Source organism: Pseudorasbora parva, chromosome 15, assembly GCF_024679245.1.
Source record: "Pseudorasbora parva isolate DD20220531a chromosome 15, ASM2467924v1, whole genome shotgun sequence".
In the NCBI taxonomy this organism is placed as follows: Eukaryota; Metazoa; Chordata; class Actinopteri; order Cypriniformes; family Gobionidae; genus Pseudorasbora; species Pseudorasbora parva.
In genome coordinates, this window is record NC_090186.1 from 2,363,898 (window position 1) to 2,383,733 (window position 19,836).

Sequence of the window (19,836 nt, forward strand, 5' to 3'; positions counted from 1 at the left end):
CTCTCTCTCTCTCTCTCTCTCTCTCTCTCTCTCTCTCTGCGTTAGAGAGCCATTATCAAAGGCTCTGAGTGTGAGTAGGTCAGACACACCCTGTCTTTGTTAGGAGGGCGTGACGACCCGTGTGTGTGAAGAGAAGGTGCGTCTGTATCACAAAAGCTGGCCCTGTGTGACATCATAGTAACCCGCCCAATCAGAGCGTAACGATTTTATGATGACAAAAGCTGCGTCCCAATTTGCCTACTTATACTACGTCCTATAAGTATGCACTCTTTTTGTGAAGAAAATGTACACACTTTTGAGTGTGTAGCTGAAAGAGTACGCAAGCTTTGGGACTACTTCGCCATCTTTAACGGACTCTGTCACTTAGTTACGAGCATCCCCATAACTGTTTAAAACTCACCTGTCAATCATCCTCAGTTCAGTTGGAAATTGGGAAGAAAGGAAAAGTTACATTTTTAAGCTCTTCTGCCTCAGTGTCCAATCAAAAGTGTAAGATAAAATATAAGTAGGTAAGCTTTTGATTTTTGACAACTGCTCCACGTTCTAAATGTTAAATGACCGACAGTAATACCCAGTCACATCGAAGTAAAAGTGCAAATATCCCGCCTTGTTGGCAGGTGCTATTTACACTAACTCCTCCCACTGACATCTGATTGGGCCAGACAATATTACCTAAGAATTGATATGTAGGAATACGGTGCAATCCAATTACTTATGAATGGGAGAGAGTGCAACGCCCAATATGGCAAATAAGCCCCGCCTTCTAAACGAAAGAGCCAATCGTTGATTAGTAAAGTCATCGCATCACTGCAGCTGCTGTTAGAAGCTCCGGTTGCTATAGAAACAGGAAAATACAGTTGCTGTTGTTTTATCATCGAGTGTTTACAAACAACATTAATGAGACCGTTGTCAGATTTCTTTGGTGATTTCAAATTTGAAATTGAATCATAAGCTTGGCGAACAAATTGGAGAATTTTATTTAAATTTAATTTGTATTTTATTTGATATTTCCCCATTCCAATGCCTATGGTGGTTACAGCCCTGGTTTAATGTACAACAACACTAAGGTTATGCATATAAATAGCATCTAACTACTATTTACACTTATTGCAGTGAAAATGCTGCTAATTTTATATGTGGTAAATACAATCTATCACTATTTTCATTGTGTAAATAGCAGCTAATCGCTAAGAAAATATGTTAGTTTCGCAGTGGAAAAAGCCGTTAGCACTTTTCTTTGGTCAAATTTCGCTGTTTCGGATTGAATAAAGCCTTAATAATTTACGTGATTCATGTAATGTGTTTAGAAATTGAAGAAATATTAATAAAGTTTTTTTGGCACGATATGAACACGATTAAGAGTTATTGTGTGCTTGTTAAAATGTAGAAGACATCGTTACGACCCGGCTATTATAGCTACTGTTGATTTATTATATTATCTTGTGATGTAAACGCTTTATCCAAAAGTGTAGCTGTAGACTCTGAGGCGCTCATGGCTGGTCAAACTGCAGGTTTATTCAGCGCAAATGAAGGATTGGTGTAGAGTTTGGGCCTGAGGGGAGTGTGTGTGGAAACAAAGGCTCACCTCAGCGGTGTCTGATTTCAGCTGCTGCTTTCATTCATCTCTCTCTCTCTCTCTCTCTCTCTCTCTCTCTCTCTCTCTCTCTCTCTCTCTCTCTCTCTCTCTCTCTCTCTCTCTCTCTCTCTCTCTCTCTCCACTGAGGGTTGTGTTTCAGTATTTCAGAGGAGTATTACCTCTGTGTGAACCTCTTAAAAAGTGATTTGTAAAGACTCGTCCCCTCGTGAGACTGAAGGCAGATGCGAGGGTCAGAGGTGTTTTTGTGGGTTTTGATGTCATGAAGATGTTTTCCAGTGTAAAGACGGCTGTAAAACATCATCTGTGCCGGACGCAGCTCTCACCGCCCTCATCTCAGCCGCAAATCACTACACATTTTTTTTGCTTTCACTGTTGTCAGTTTCACTCAAATCATCCTCCACATTACTTAAAAAACTCATGTAACTATTAGCGGTTGCACCGACTGGTCGTCTTTAATGCTCTCAGGGTTGCCAACTCTCACGCATCTGGCGTGATACTCACGCTTTCAGCTCTGTCTCACGCTCTCACTCCGCCCAACTCAATCTCACGCCAAATTGCCAAACCTGCTTTTGATATTAAACAAAGCTATAAGCGTTAATTTTTTTTAAAATGTGTTTTAATGAAATTCAAACAATAAATAGCGTTTTGGCGCTAATGTGGCATAATGTTAAAGCCAGAGGCGTTGAAAAGCTGAGTTGCATGCTCTCGTCTCCCTGCGGCGCGCGCTGGTCACGTGGCCATGAGCGCTCAATACTTCTAGCGCTGTGTCAATGCATTTGAATGGCTTAAGCGGATACACAACAGTTTCACTATACAGATGTTTGCTGCAAGTTTTGGTTAACAGTACAGCATAGTGTTAGTGTGTATTGATTATTAAGTCAGCCATATTTACAGGATCGTTTTATTATGGAGAGTGATAGAGATTCAACATTGTTAACATTAATGTTATTCTTGTATTTAGCCCTCAGGTATTCCTTACTAATAGGTCACACTCATACTCATTAAATTATATTTATTGATATTTTGAGGAGATCTTTTGGTACTAAATATACTATTTGTGCAACAATTATGTCAATAAATGACCACTTAAAATATTTTTCTTCTAATATTTGTATTTCTTCTAAAATTTATATTACAATTAGTGTAGTAATTATATTAAAATAGAGAATTCCAATTCAAAGAGGCAAATTAGAGTCATTTTGTGGCTAAAAAATATTAATGTTTATTTGTAATGCCATTAGGTGCCTTATGGCTCTTTAATAAATATACATGTATCTAATCTAGTTGCTCAAAAATATATTGCAGTCTTTGCATTCTAATAAATATTTAGATATGATGATCAAACACTAGATTTCTTTAAATGTGAAATTTCAAAACTTAAATAACTTGCATCCTAATCTTTTTAATGAATAATGATACTTATATAAGCAGTCACACAAGTGAACATTAAGGAATGGCACAGTACAGTATATATACTAGATATAAACTGATACTGAATCAAGATCAAAAGCATTACCCCCCCCCCCCCCCCGCCCCTAAAAAATCTCACTCCAACCTGAACTTAAAAGTTGGCAACCCTGTGCTCTGTCATGACGCTTTAAGCTTGACGTCGACTAGTCGCTGACCTATAGAGGGCAGGGCCGGCTCTTTATACTCCCGGTTTTATTACGGCTACTTTTTATTAATATTAATTCGAAATATTACCAAAATTAAAAACATTAAATAAATCCCCAGACTCTTCCCAGCCCACCGCATCAATCTCCTCCTGCCCAGCGAGTGCTTTAGTGTGTCCGATATTGACCGCGCGATCAGTTTAACGTTGGGCATTTGTTGTCGCGTCGCCTCTCGCGCATCTAACAGACAGGATTGCTTTCGTTTTTAATGTGCTTGTTCGCTCGCGCCAGAAGACAGTGAAAGTTGCCTAATTATTTATGACGGATGGCCAGTGTGTCAAAAAGACCAGTTATTTTTACCTTAAACTTTATGTAAGCAACTGTTCTGGGTGATCAGAATCTGTAAATAATCATGTCAATTGTTTATAAACATATATCATTTTTTTAATAGCCTGATGTTTTTACTCAGTTGTGCAATTGTAAGGGGAGATATGGCGTTTTTAAAATGTATTTTCTGAAATTAGTATGATATTTATATACAGGTTTATCTAAAATAGCTAAAAAATAAAATAAAATGCACACTAAATATGTACACGTGTGTGTGTGTGTGTGTGTGTGTGTGTGTGTGATGGTAGGGTTAGGGGCTGTGTGTGTGTGTGTGTGTGTGTGTGTGTGTGTGTGATGGGTAGGTTTAGGGGCTGTGTGTGTGTGTGTGTGTGTGTGTGTGTGTGTGTGTGTGTGTGTGTACGCGTGTGCGTTTGCGTTTGCGTGTGCGTGTGTGTGTGTGTGTGTGTGTGTGATGGGTAGGTTTAGGGGCGTGTGTGTGTGTGTGTGTGTGTGTGTGATGGGTAGGTTTAGGGGCTGTGTGTGTGTGTGTGTGTGTGTGTGTGTGTGTGTGTGTGTGTGTGTGTGTGTGTGTGTGTGTGTGTGTGTGTGTGTGTGTGTGTGTGTGTGTGTGTGTGTGATGGGTAGGTTTACGGCTGTGTGTGTGTTTTTGTGTGTGTACGCGTGTGCGTTTGCGTGTGCGTGCCGGTGTGTGTGTGTGTGTGTGTGTGATGGTAGGTTTAGGGGCTGTGTGTGTGTGTGTGTGTGTGTGTGTGTGTGTGTTTGCATGTGCGTGTGTGTGCCGGTGTGTGTGTGTGTGTGTGTGTGTGTGTGATGGGTAGGTTTAGGGGCTGTGTGTGTGTGTGTGTGTGTGTGTGTGATGGGTAGGTTTAGGGGCTGTGTGTGTGTGTGTGTGTGTGTGTGTGTGTGTACGCGTGTGCGTTTGCGGGTGTGTGTGTGTGTGTGTGTGTGATGGGTAGGTTAAGGGCAGTGTAGGGGGATATAAAATACAGAAAATACAGTTTGTACAGTATAAAAAACATTATGTCTATGGAGAGTCCCCCACAAAGATAGTGAACCAGACGAGAGTGTGTGTGTGTGCGTGTTTTTTTAAAATGATAAACCAACATATTAAAACCTTGATACAAGGGGCACCAAGTAAAATCTTGCCTAGGGCAGTAAAGTGGTCAGGGCCGGCCCTGATAGAGGACGCTACAGGATAAGCAGTTTCCTGACACACAGGCTCTGTTTTAACAGTTAAAAATGATAAATACGTGCATACTCCGAGAGCTCTCCACTGGACATGTTTGATTACCATCTGGATGCTCAAAATTGATCAGGAGAATGCACGCTTATTGCACACGTAACTTAATCATCGCGCTAAACTAATGCGTGCTGCATTGCAACACACACACAGCCGATCGCACATCACGCTGAGATCGCGTTCCTCACACAAAACCATTCAGTAGCGCAGAAATGCATCAACACTGTTCTGTGATTTATCAATAAAATAGCTTAGAAGCTGAAAAAATCACAGCTTTACTATTAGTAGAGACGCTGGAAGGTAGAATCACACGCAACTCTTTATCTGTATCTTATTCAGAACGAGCAGAAATCTGTGAGAAATATAACGACCATAAGACAAAAGAACTGATATAAAAGCTGTTATGTGGATTAATAACCTTATGAGCAGCGCTTGTCATATGCCATAGCTGTCCTGAGCAGAAGAAGACACGAGTTCGGGTCTCAGCTCGAGGCTCAGGTTTATTTGTTCATTAATGACGTCATGAGAGACTAGTCGGCGTCGACTCGACTTTCATCATAAATGACGACTTTAAAAAAATCGGAAGTCGTTCAACCCCTAATAACTGTAATAACTACATTAACTTAAATTTACTGAGTTTTTTCTACTAGGGGTGACCCCGCATAGTCGAAGATTCGATGATTCGATATGCAGAGATGGATTCGACCATCCAACTTCTCACAGTCGAATCTTCGCCGGTGTTATGAAACGAGGATCATACCATTTTGGCAATATGGGGGGTGCTCAATATTTTAAAGGCATGGCGCAGCGCTGAGCTTCATGTCTTCGTGTCCCCTTTAAGGACACTTTGAGTGCGCTGACATGCACGGTCTAAAGCCGATTGTGTCTAAAATCGTCCCTCAAATCGTCAATGTACACACTGATTTCAGGATGGTGAAATCAGTATATTGACATTTTGAGGGATGATTTAGGAACGGTCATGTATCATGTAAACACACTCAAAATGTTCTTTTACTCTCTCGGCAGGTATTTATTTAGGTTTATTTATCAAAGTGTTATTTTATATATTTGTGTGATGTTCTGTATTTCGTTCGTGGCTTTAACATGTTATGAGAAAAGGGTTTATGAATGCTTATCCACCACATTACCTTTGATTTAAACCTAAATAAGAACGCCATTGTCAGCTTAGACATTATATACTTACATGTTTATCACTTTTAGCAGTGTTTTATGTAACTTTAAAGGGTTTTTTCTTGTAAAATGACACCAATATTTTGAACTTAGAGACCATTGTGTGTGTGTATGGGAGGCTTTTCAATTTGTGTCGGCCACATCCAGGCGGAAATCCCCAAAATGGCCCCGGATCTGAAGAGGTTAATATGTTTATGTATATAAAATAATTTGAGTAGATGTTATTTGAAGCACACCATAATGGTGACGTCTCCTCATTGACCCTTTGACAGTCTTTATCGTGTATTTATGTCGTTATGTCGGTAATGAAATGGCATGCAAATGTTGGCGTGGAAGTGATTTTGTGTCGACGGCTCTTTCGGCGAGGGGCTTAAGGAGTATTTTGACAGTCTCTGAAGGTGTTGCTTTCAGCCGTTTTAATTGGTAGGAAATCCATTTACAATGTGTGCGCTTTTGACATTTTGCTCTACAAGCAGAAAATAACGTGTGCCCTTCAAAGAGACCGCTTCTGCCTTTCCACAGGAATAATGTTAATGGCCAGATTAGAGCCGCAGAAGTCCACACACAAAGATTGCTTCAAAACATCTAAACCTGCGGTCAGAACGCCGTGAAGCGAAGCACTCAGGCACGCCGGAGGAAGTGACACGTATTGTTTACCTTCAGACAAGTGTCACCTTTTGTTATTTCTACGTAATTGAACATTTTGTTTTAGGTAAAAGTGAGAGAAGCCATTTAGCCGTCATCGCAGCGCTCCGTTTGCTTTTGAAAGTCACCGAAGTTGCAAAGTCATTTCTCTCTTTCTTCTCTGGCACATTATGCTGTTAAAGCTTTTACCATTTTCTGATCTTTTACTGTCTTTTAACTCAAGTGGTGGAGAGACTTGAGTTTACTTTTACACTAGCAAATTTGCCATATCGACATATTTTGAAGCACATCTGTAAAAATAACCCAGTGCTAACATTTCTAAAGAGCATCTATTCTGCTTTTCTCCATGATCATCTTTCTTTAGTGTGTAATGTTGCTGTTTGAGCATAAAAATGTTCCCAAAGTCCCTCCAGCGGGATTTCTGCTCTACATCAGTGAATGTGAATCAAACGCCTGCATTGTAGTTTTGGGATCGAATACGTCACAATATTCCTCATTATAATAATTAATATGCAGGATAAAGAAGCGGGGCCTGGTTGAGTTAGTTAGTCACGTGTTGAAACTAGGGGCGGGATATTTCCCAACACACAACACACTGCTCCAGCCGACCAATCAGAGCGCACTGTGCTGTTGAAGGGGCTTCGTAGAGGTAGGAACTAAACAGAGTTACAGACAAAAAACGCAGGTCAGCCAGACGTAAACAGAGGAGAAGGAATGAATTAAAAACTCATTTTTAAAAGTACAAGAGCCAACATGTTTTGACCAAGCCTGCAGTCTCCCTCTCATTTACTGAAGCGTCCGCGCCTCGATCGCCCCCCGGTGGCCGGTCCCAGTATAGCCGCCCCTCTGTGTTTTCTAATGGACGCGAGGCGAACTAAACAATAAAACTACACTTCAAATATTTTTCCCCAAAGTTAGTTTATCACTGAAGGCAGTTATCATCACGATGATTTCATTTCAAGTGTTCGTTTTTAAAATAAGTTTAGTTTGAGTTAGTTATTTGATGCTATAAAAACGGGGGGTGTGACGTAATGATTGACAGCTGAGACTGACGGCTTCTCTGACTGAAGTTGTCACTGAGGCACTAACAGACTTTTTTCTGAATTTTTGGGAGCAGATTGGAGCTTTAGCTTTAATTTCTACATTTCCATAACTGTTTATTTCACACCAACATAATTAATTGTTCTGCATCTGTGAGAGTGTGGGCGGGCTTTTGATATCGCAGCTGTACTTCCTGCTCTACTTCCTGCGCTCTACTGTGCAACTCCGGTCCCGAAATCTCTACTGCGCAGACTCGGTCCCAAGATGTCCGCGCCGTGCAGGCCGCCTGAAAGCTTCAAATCTGCCATGCGGAAACGGATGATGTCGAGTCGTCCATATTTTTTTTACGGTCTATGGTTTTGACCAACAAATGGTCGTTTTAAGGGCTTTGCCTTTGTTGGTTGAAACATGTTGGCTCTTGTATATATATATATATAAATAAAAAAATACTTCAGCCGTACCAAATAAAGGCTTTTTAATTCATTCGTTCTCCTCTGCTTACGTCTGACTGAGTGCCAACATCTGACTGTTGTGTCATTGGATTTTTCCCTTTCCCAAAGGCACTTGTTTAACTCTACCTGAGCGCCGGATGAAACTCTTATGCAGCGTTCACACCACACGCGAATAACGCGATTTGCGTGAGTGATTTACATCTTAAGTCAATGCAGAGACGCGAATAGGCATTCTGCGGAGCGAGTCGCGTGAATCGCTCAAGTTGAAAAATCTGAACTTTGGATATTCGCGCCACGTTAACCAATGAGGAGCCTGCTTACTGTCACATGGTGAAGTGACGGATGGGAAACCCATAGGGGAAACCCCGAGGCCAGAGTAATTTAAAAATACCACTGTTATTGTATCACAAAATGTAGTTTAAATAGTTTTTCAGGTGAGAATGTAGTTTTTTTTAAAGCTAATAAAATATGTGGTTTATTTATTAAGAGAGCTCCTATTTGAAAATTTGATCTGGTGTTTTCGGAGGTGTGAGACCCAGGCGCTCAGCGGAGCTCAGCGCTCATCAACCCCGGCGAGAGCGGCCTTAACTCGGCTAGTTCGACTGCCGCTGCCTGGCAGAAGCCCCTCCCATGATGCGAATTCGCGTCTGTTGTGTAGTGAATGTCACACGCAAATGAAGTGAATTTCACGCGCGAATGAAGCAAATGGATTCGCATCATTCGCGTGCGGTGTGAACGCAGCATCAGAGTTATTGACAGACTGGGAAAAGAGGAGACGCAACTATGGAGAATATGAGGAAATAATCATCAATCAATCAATCAATCAGCTTTATTTATATCGCTCTTTTACAACGCCGATTGTGTCAAAGCAGCTTCACAGTGTTAAACAGGACAATATTGCAACAGAATTAGATTTGGCTGTACAGTCGTTCTGGAGAAAACAGTGATGTTATCAGCTAATTTTAATTTATCATAGAGCAGATCGGTATTATAGTTCATAAAATTAAATTAGACCTAATTAATTCATTTAATTTGTATATTTATTTGAATAACTTCCATCAATCAGGAAAACCTGCTCTAGTGGAGACCAAAAGGGCATAAAATAGACTCTCTAACTGCTTTATTATCTATCAGGAGCTGAAACTAAACAGGGCTTGGACATTCCTGCAAAGCTCACGATGTGTCTGTTTGTAAATAACTTGCGGTGACATATCGGGGCTTTCCTGGGGTCAAAATACACCAAAAAAATAACTCATTGGACAAACTCAGTTTAATTAAAAACAGGAAAATAGCCTCGACTCGTAAAAACAAATTCTTGCAATTCTTAGTGAGTTGTTGTGTGCGTTCCCGTGACCGCAAGTGAACCCAATGAGCTGTGATTTAACATGTTCTCTTTTTGTGTGAAATGGTAAATATAGTTTTGATCGACACAAATATCAATATTTTGGTGCTATTCTTGCACCACCTTGGCACTGCTGTTCAGGCTACAAGTGTTGGTAAAAATAACCCGGCAGATCTTAATCGCGTTGATCTGAACAGAATAAAACATTGCAGAAATAATAAAAGCCTGCAGAAAAGCAAGGTTGTATTTATGAGATCTCTCGTGAAGTTGATTAATCTGACGCTGTCTGTGACTAACCTTCTGTAAAATAACATTTTCCCATTTTACCCCAAACAACACGAGCGCTATTTGTGTTTGGTCCTGGTGATTGGATCATTATTTGTGTTTTTCTGTTTATTTCGGCAGTGGATGGCTTTATGATTGATTCCTTCACCTCCCGCCTCACTGTTCTCCACATCTGGCTAGTTTTGCAATATTAGGAATCGATTTTTGACTTTTAATTTGAGAATATGGGCTGGTTTTGTGCCCTGCACTTTTCTCAATCAGTGTTAATAAGTGTGTGTGTGTGTGTGTGTGTGTGTGTGTGTGTGTGTGTGTGTGTGTTTATAAGCGTGTGGGGATGGAGCGGTTAACCCGTGTTTATGGGGGACTGTTAACAGGCTTTGCCCTTGAGGTTTTATCAGGCACAATAATTATTTTATTATGTAAATGAAGAACAGGCTATTATTTCATTAGCGAGGCTGAATATTTGCAGCCATAGATTAGTATGCAAATCATCCCCGTTAGTGTCCTTGCATCCGCGCTGAATGTAGGAGTCGCGTCCGGGCCCATCTGGAGTGCGTAATGGACTCATTAAACACGGTGGGATGGTGGCGATCTGGGGCCGTATTCACAAAACATTTGATCTTACCACTAAGAGTTCTCCTAAATGGCAGTAAAAGTTCTTAGTTAAGAGTTTTCTCTTCAAACCTATTCACAAAGCTGCTGAGAGTAACTTTTACTAAGGAATAGAGAGAAGTCTTAAAGTTCATCTTCACACGATATTTTATATTTAGTCTGAGAGCGTATGCAAGTGTATGCACACTATACTGTCCATGTCCAGAAAGGGAATAAAAACATCATCACAGTAGTCCATATGAGACATCAGTGGGTTAATTAGAGTCTCTTGAAGCATCCAAAATACATTTGGGTCCAAAAATAACAAAAACTACGACTTTATTCAGCATTGGCTTCTCTTCCGGGTTTGTGTTCAATCCTCAAGAAAAGATTCAAACGGTTATGAATCAGTGAATCGATCAGTGATTCGGATCGCCAATGTCACGTGATTTCAGCAGTTTGACACGCGATCCGAATCATGAGTCGATTCGCTGATTCATAACCGTTTGAATGGGGCCAGAATAACCGCGGTTAGTGCTAAAATGCTTTGTGAAATACTCTTACCGCAAAAATTTTAGGAGTCCTAAAATTAGGACTGACGCACCCATTATTTTTAAGAGTTTCTCCTAGATCGGTAGCCTGGATCAGCTGAACTCAGCCCCGCCCACAACATTTTGGGGAAAAAATGTGTGTTTTGTGGGTAAAGTGTGTGTTATTTTGGCAAGGTTGTCTGCTAAAATTCGCACTCGTGGGTCTATATATCACATAATTGAGGTCACTTCGACTCGCTGACATGGAAAACAACCCTCGGAAAAAAATGCAGATTTGGCAACACACTTACATTTGTGCAGTTGAGCTCTGTTGACATTTGACAACTAACGTTATGCGTCGCTCCGCTGCTCTGATTGGTTGTAGGTCTGTCCAATCGAGGTCTTTCCTGGTTGGGTTGAAACACACCCCATAATCACAGCCCAATGAGCATCAAACTCATATTCTGACTAGAGCTGAGGATGACCACGGCAGGCTAATAAATCGGAAAGTTAGGAGCTACTTTTAGCCTTAAGATGTTTGGTGAATACGGCCACTGGAGCTCCTGAATAGCCACTTCCCCATTGAAACAGATGAATCCTGTTCATCTGTTCAACACACACACACACACACACGCACACACACACAGACGCTCTGTCCTCGGGCCAGCGATCCACGGTTATTCCGGCCCTCGGCAGAGCCAAGCGCGTCAAACACAGTCAGATGGTGTGTGGAGGTGTTTGGTTTGTGATGCTGAAGAGCATTGTGTGTGTGTGTGTGTGTGTGTGTGTTTCTGTGTGTATGTGGGCAGAGCTCGGTTTCCTGTGCGGTGGATAAATTAAACACTGCGAGACGATCTAGTGGGTGTCGTATTTTGTCTTGAATTTGAAGATGTTTCGGTTTGTTTCCGGAGGCTCGTTGTTTGGCTAGGCATTTAAAACTAAACACACACACACACACGCACACACGCACGCACACGCACACACACACACACACACACACAAACAGACAGACACACACACTCGTACAAAGACACTCAGACAGATGCACACACACACACGTACACACGCACACAAACACACACTCGTAGACGCACGTACACACACACACACTCATACGTACACACACTCATACACAAACAGACAGACACACACACTCGTACAAAGACACTCAGACAGATGCACACACGCACACGTACACACCCACACAAACACACACTCGTAGACGCACGTACACACACACACACTCATACGTACACACACTCATACACAAACAGACAGACACACACACTCGTACAAAGACACTCAGACAGATGCACACACGCACACGTACACACCCACACAAACACACACTCGTAGACGCACGTACACACACACACACACTCATACGTACACACACTCATACACAAACAGACAGACACACACACTCGTACAAAGACACTCAGACAGATGCACACACGCACACGTACACACCCACACAAACACACACTCGTAGACGCACGTACACACACACACAAACTCGTACACGCACACCCACACGTACACAAACACACTTGTACACAGACAGACACTCACACGCACTCATACACAGACAGACAGACACACACACACACACACACAGTCGTACACAGACACATACTTGTACACACGTACACGTACACACAATCACATGTACACACACACTCGTTCACACACACTCGTGTACACACACACTTGTGTATTCATACACTCGTACACACACTCGTGTACACACACACACACACTCGTGTACACACACACACACTCGTACACGCACACTCGTACACAAACACACTCATGTACACACACACACTCGTGTACACACACACACACTCGTGTACACACACTCGTACACATACACTCGTGTACGCACACTTATGTACTTACACTCGTACACACACTCGTGTACACACACTCGTACACGTACACTCGTACACACACTCATGTACTTACACTCGTACACACACTCGTGTACACACACTCGTACACGTACACTCGTACACACACTCATGTACTTACACTCGTACACACACTCGTGTACACACACTCGTACACGTACACTCGTACACACACTCATGTACTTACACTCGTACACACACTCGTGTACACACACTCGTACACGTACACTCGTACACACACTCATGTACTTACACTCGTACACACACTCGTGTACACACACTCGTACACGTACACTCGTACACACACTCATGTACTTACACTCGTACACACACTCGTGTACACACACTCATGTACTTACACTCGTACACACACTCATGTACTTACACTCGTACACACACTCGTGTACACACACTCATACACGTACACTCGTACACACACTCATGTACTTACACTCGTACACACACACACTCGTGTACACACACAAACTCGTATACAGACGTCATTTCAAACCCCTGAAGCAAACACAAAGCAGACGTCGCCTCGGCCTGATTTTCTTGACGTCACACTCGTTCGCTTTCATTTCTCCTGAAGTATATCCGGACCGTAACTCTGCCTAACCCTATTACACTGGGCTTTTTCCCGTCACCGTGCTGTCCTGACACTTTCCATGCTAATGACGGATGATAATAACTGGCTAAAACACTGTTTAATGTTGCTCGATGTTTCATAATGCAACTTTATTAGTGCTCTTGGATGTGTGTGTGTGTGAAATGGCATGTCTTTTAATTTAGTGCGTCTCAAGTGATATTAGCATGACATGGCAGTAAGTCTGTGGATTAGCTGTAAATGACAGCAGTATTATTAGTCTGTCTGTATAATCACTCAGATTACGTGTGCACACACACACACACACACACACACACACACACACACACGTCTCTTCCCTTCTTCAGCTCATTTGCATGTGCTTGAAGTTTCACCAGCACAGGATACTCCCTTAAAGTCCAATTAAAGCGAATGCAGTTGAGTTTATGTCGGGTCTTATATTGGGTTATCATGCAGATAAATGTTTTAAGATTGTAAATAATGTTTTATTCGGGTCTTTTCTGTTGACCGACGAGGGCTCCGTTTGAGTTTGTGTGGTCTCTCGGGAAGGTTTACGACGGGCCGCTTTAATGAACACCTTTATCTGTCGGGATATGTGCTCGCTGTGACATTACTCAGAGGTTGTAAAGGTCAGCGGATGTAAAACACGGAGCGTCTGACCTTTACACAGGTGAGAAAAACTCACATAATGAAGGCACTGCTTTAGTCTCTAACAAGCTCCGAGACGGCCGTGATGATGGTTAATCGCTCAGATGAAGCGCCGGGCGGATGGACTCTACGGAGAGCTTTAGTTACGTTCTGCCGTAATATCAAATGGTGCGACTGGACAGACTACAGAGTTAGCTATAAACTAGCTCATGTTACTAAGCCTATAGTTTAGATTATAATTTAAGAAAACTTACGAACGACTGGTGCAACCTTACCCTGCAAAAAATGCTCTTCTTACTTAGTATTTTTGTCTTGTTTCTAGTCCAAACATCTAAAAATTCTTAAAATAAGAAGTATTTAGAAAAATAATCTTGTTTTCTGTTTGTATTAAGATTATTTTTCTCACCCCATTGGCAGATTATTTATCTTATTTTAAGTAAAAACTCTCTTCATTTTGAGTTATTTTTCCCCAAAACAAGACAATTACTTTTGCTTGTCTAGTAAATGTTTCTTAATATAAGAATTTGTAGATGTTTGGACTAGAAACAAGACAAAAATACTAAGTAAGAAAAGCATTTTTTGCTCTCCTTTACCTCACGGGCCATATCTCGGCACAGATGTGTTCATGAACGTGCTGGTCGTGCCGTGTTGGTGTTTATTTGGTTTGTGGATCCGCCGCTTCACTGGCAGGACAGAGTTATGTCATATAATAAACTCTTTCATTCATTGCTTTACTTTACAAATGTAGTGATGATTGTCAACTGACTGTAGAAGACACACGAGAAACACTAAAACAGACACACACTCACACACTGTGACAGATCGGCCTGTTGCTGCTCTCATATCTGTACACACACTCTCACACACACACACTCATAGACCGATCACTCGCACGCACACACACACCCCAATCACACACACACACTCATCATAGACCGATTTCACACACACACACACACACACACACACACACACACACACACACACACACACACACACACACACACTGTGACAGATCGGCCTGTTGCTGCTCTCATATCTGTACACACACTCTCACACACACACACACACTCATAGACCGATCACTCGCACGCACACACACACCCCAATCACACACACACACTCATCATAGACCGATTTCACACACACACACACACACACACACACACACACACACACACACACACACACACACACACACACACACTCACACTCATAGACCGATCTCACACACACACAAACACACACACACTCATAGACCGATCACACACACTCATAGACCTCTCTCTCTCTCTCTCTCTCTCTCTCTCTCTCTCTCTCTCACACACACACACACACACCCGATCTCTCACACACTCATAGACCCATCTCTCTTTCTCTCTCTCTCTCTCTCTCTCTCTCTCTCTCTCTCTCTCTCTCTCTCTCTCTCTCTCTCTCTCTCTCTCTCGCTCTCTCTCTCTCTCTCTCTCTCTCTCTCACTCTCTCACACACACACACACACACACACACACACACACACACACACACACACACACACACACACACACACACACACACACACACACACACACACACACACACACACACAGAGCAGTCTAGAAAGACGGGCAGATATCACAGAGAGTGAAAGTGAGAAAGGCAACAGGATGTGACACACACTCCTCACAGGAACACAATCCAATATGTTGTGATTGTGAGCATGTAGTAAATTAAAGCCACAGCACATCTCTGACATAGCAAACCGTGTTCGTAACCGTATAAATCACCGCTGACAGGTGTGTGTGGCTGTGCGAGCTTTATAAAGTCTGACTGTATGCGCTTTCTGTTCCTCCTGCAGTTGTGTTAATAAGCGGAAAGTCTACGGGGAAATATGTCACTTTCTCTGCAGTTATTTAAAATGTGTATTTTCATTAGTGTTCACAGATCCGTCTGTGTGTGTCCATCTCACCTACATTAAGTCATCATCAATGAATTTGCTGTACTAATAAAGCCTTCGTGTTCCAGTTCTTACATATATGTAACGTTTCTGTCTTTTATAGGCGGCTGCAGTTTCGATGACGGCCCGGCGCAGTGCGATTACCAGCAGGATCCTTACGACGACTTCGACTGGACACACGTCAGCGCTCAAGAAGTGCCGTATCTGCCCTCAGACCTGCCCCAAGGTGAGTCCAACACACACACACACACGTTTGTTTTTGTGACATATGTGGACATTCCAAAGGCGTAATGGTTTATATACTTGTTTTTTGTACAAACCGTATTTTCTATCCCCTCACACACACACACACACACACACACACACACACACACACACACACACACACACACACACACACACACACACACATGTTTGTTTTTGTGAATTGTGGGGACATTCCATAGGCGTAATGGGTTTTATACTGTACAAACCGTATTGTCTATCCCCTTACACTGCCCCTAAACCTACCCATCACATTTATAAGCCTTTTGTAAAGTGGGGCCATGGGTAATGTCCTCATATTTCACCCTCTCCTGTAATACCTGTGTCATACCCATGGCATTATACACATTTGAGTCCTCATGTCACAAAAACATGCCCACACACACACACACACACTCGTGCACAACACACGTCAGGGCTCAAGAAGTGCCATATCTGCCCCAGAGCCCATCACACACACCTGCCCAAAAGCTGGACTTAGACTCCAGTACACGCGATAAATAAAGGGCTGTGTATTGTTCAAAATCTTTCGATGCGGTGCCAATTTCGATACCTCAGTTTCGATACCGGTTCCTAACGATACTTTTTTCGATACTGACTATCAGCCAGTGGTGGAAAGAGTACTGAAAAGCATACTCAAGCAGAAGGACTGTTACTTGCCTAAAAATGTAGTTCAAGTTGAGTAAAAGTACCTGTCCTAAAAACTACTCAAAGTTGGAGTAAAAAGAATCCCTTTTAAAAGTACTCAAGACTAGTGAGTATTATGCAATGAAGGTTATTCCACCTTATACCCGGCAAATTAAAAATGCAGTGTACTCATTTATGGATGAATGTCAGTAAGAACAAAGAAACCATGAGATCATCAACAGTATTTCAATATTTTATTTGTGACTGCTAGCACTAAAAATACAGCCATGTAATATTTGAGAAAGCATCAATAATCTAGTAAGATTTATGACAACCATTCTGTAGAGGTTTTTGCGGTTAATTAAAAATGGTTGCAAAGTGCTGTACATGAACGATTTTACGTTAAAAAGGGCAGAGTCCTCCAGAAGGTCCTATGGGGCCAGTTTCAAATTTCAGAGAATAAAAAGACAAAGCAAAAATGGATAACGTTTCTAAATGTTTCTCTCCTTTCTTGCCATAAAGGCTACTGTCCAGAATTGTGTGTTTGCTTTGTATCTTTCTATCTGGCTCACTGGGGTTGTTGTAAGGCAGTATTCTTAACACAGTATACACACATTTATTGTGAAAAATGCTTATACACATTTTTAATTGAAAAATGTTCTTTAGGTTTTTACATTCAACATTAAGCATAGCCAGTTTATTCATTTTGGAAACAATATTTTGTAGTCATAATGTGTCACAATTTATCTTACAGTTTAAGGGTGCGTTCACACTTGTAGTTCGGTTAGTTTGGTTCGTTTGGTCCGGACCAAAAAACAAAAACCTATAGTCCTGGTCCGCTTAGCGTTCACACTGGCATTTTTAACAGCGACCCTAAAGTTACCGAACCAAAGGCTCAGGGAGACGCTCACAACCTGATTGGTCGGCTTATATGACGTAGGAGCTGCTTACCGAACATTCAGAACAACGCTGTGTGCTGATTAAACGCCATCGTTTTACACGTGTACACATGGCATTATTTTACCCGCTGAGAACTCATGAAGAGCTCATAAAATGTTCAAAACACTCAAAACAGCTCCAGGATTTCCTCCGTTGTGCAGAAAAGAGACGGCCGTTCTGTCGTCTGTACCGACTGATGGCCAACAGGTCCTCTGATGAGAAGAGCCAGGTCTGCTTTATGTGTTTCTTCTAGCATTTTCAAAACATGCTCGTGGGACCAAATACTGATGAGGCTCTTCCTCGTTGCTCCACGTTTGCCCTCTAACGTTAACGTTACTCATTTTGGATACACCGATCTTTCCGCGTCGTCAAATCAGCTGACTATGCGTCGCATCTTGTGACATCACGTCCGGTTTTTGGTTCGTTCACAGGTCTTTGGCCCGTGTTGCGTTCATATATCAATCGAACCGCACCAGAGTTCGTCTGGAAGCGGACCGAGACTCGTCTTTTAGCTTGTTTGGTGCGCTCCAGGGTTCGGACGGCAGCGTTCACATATGTTCAAATGAACCGCACTAACCGAGCAATCACACCAGGGTTCGTTTTAATCCAACCAAACATGACAAGTGTGAACACAGCCTAAATGTTTTTTCATAGGGCTACATAAAAATAGATAGGAAGGGGGTCCCTCATAAAAGAGTCATCTTATTTTGGGGTCCTTGGCATCATAAAGTTTGAAAACCTCTGATCTGAGGCACGTAGTGAAAGAACACAGAGCGAAACTGGAATAGAAAACGCATGGTTTTATCTTGTTTAAACAGTAAGGCAGATTTAAGAATGTTTTAACGGGCTGCTAACATTTGAACAAATTTGCAGCGCCGTCTTATCGTGTCAGGGTAAAAGCCATTACTGAAGAACTGAGGGTGTTGAGAGAAAATAGGCAGGTAACAGAACATTAATCTTCCTTCAGCTGCCTCTTCCCGCTCGCTGAACACTCTTCGGATGGGATCTGAAAATACTCTGCCATTTACATGACAAAACGTGCAAAGTGCCGAAGGGGAAGGAAAAGGCTTTGGTCAAAGGACTGTCATACGTGACACAATTAAGCTTTTTAAATGCGCTCAAAGAAGACGCGAATAAGAGGAGAGCGGAGCGCTGCGACCTTCACTTTTCACCTCTCCGACGCTTAATCACTCGTTTTCAGACAGGAGATTCTGCTGAGGGAAATTAAAGCATTTCACTCTCAGCTAAATTCCCTAATTAATAAGATATTAAGTTATTAATCAAGGCAGGAGAACAGAGAAGGTCGTCAGCCCGTGCTTTCAGTCAGGTAGGGTTTCACTAGAAGAGGACCTGAAGGAGAACATTACTGGCTTTTACGGTAATATATGGTGCATCTCGCTTGAGGCGTCTGGTTGACGAGCGCATTTGAGCAAATTAACAAATGATAATTTGGCATTTTGTGGTGTTTTTTTTATATTTTTATGCATTTAGCACTCATGGATTTATGGAGGTAAGGACACAGAAATGTGGACAGAAACAAAAGACAGAGGAAAGAGTAGAGGACGGAAAGGGAAAATACAACAAGAAATGGACCGGAAGAGACAAAAAATGCACCGGAAAAGACATAGAGGTAGACAGAAAGAGATAGAAAAGAGGGAGTGAAAGATAGACGGGGAAATTCAGAAGGATGGAAAGGGAACATAGACAGAAATGTGGACAAAGAGAACAAGCTCAAAATATGGACAGGAAGAGACAGAATTAAAGATGGACTGAGGATGGAAAGAGAAAATACACAGAGAGCTTGACAGAAAGAGACATAAATGTGGACACAAAGATAGACTGGAAAAGAGAGAAGCGTGGAAGAGGAAAAGACAGAGAGAGGAAGACCAAAAGAGACATAAATATGGACAGAAAGATATGCAGGAAAAAGATGGAAGAATGGAAAGGGAAAAGACAGAGATGGATAGGAAGATAGATGGGGAAAGAGAGAAGGATGGAAAGGGAAAAGACAGAGATGGACAGAAAGA

At 42.0% G+C, this 19,836-nt stretch overlaps 1 protein-coding gene across 20 annotated transcripts in view; it reads left to right on the forward strand.

Annotated features, from left to right (window-relative positions):
• ptprk (protein tyrosine phosphatase receptor type K) overlaps positions 1-19,836 on the forward strand; it is a 278,449-nt gene that overhangs the window by 59,702 nt on the left and 198,911 nt on the right. For all 20 annotated transcript variants that reach the window (XM_067416690.1, XM_067416688.1, XM_067416697.1 and 17 more), the window contains one exon: positions 16,083-16,205. In XM_067416690.1, the coding sequence (XP_067272791.1) occupies positions 16,083-16,205 (123 nt within the window). The remainder of the gene's footprint in view (positions 1-16,082; positions 16,206-19,836) is intronic.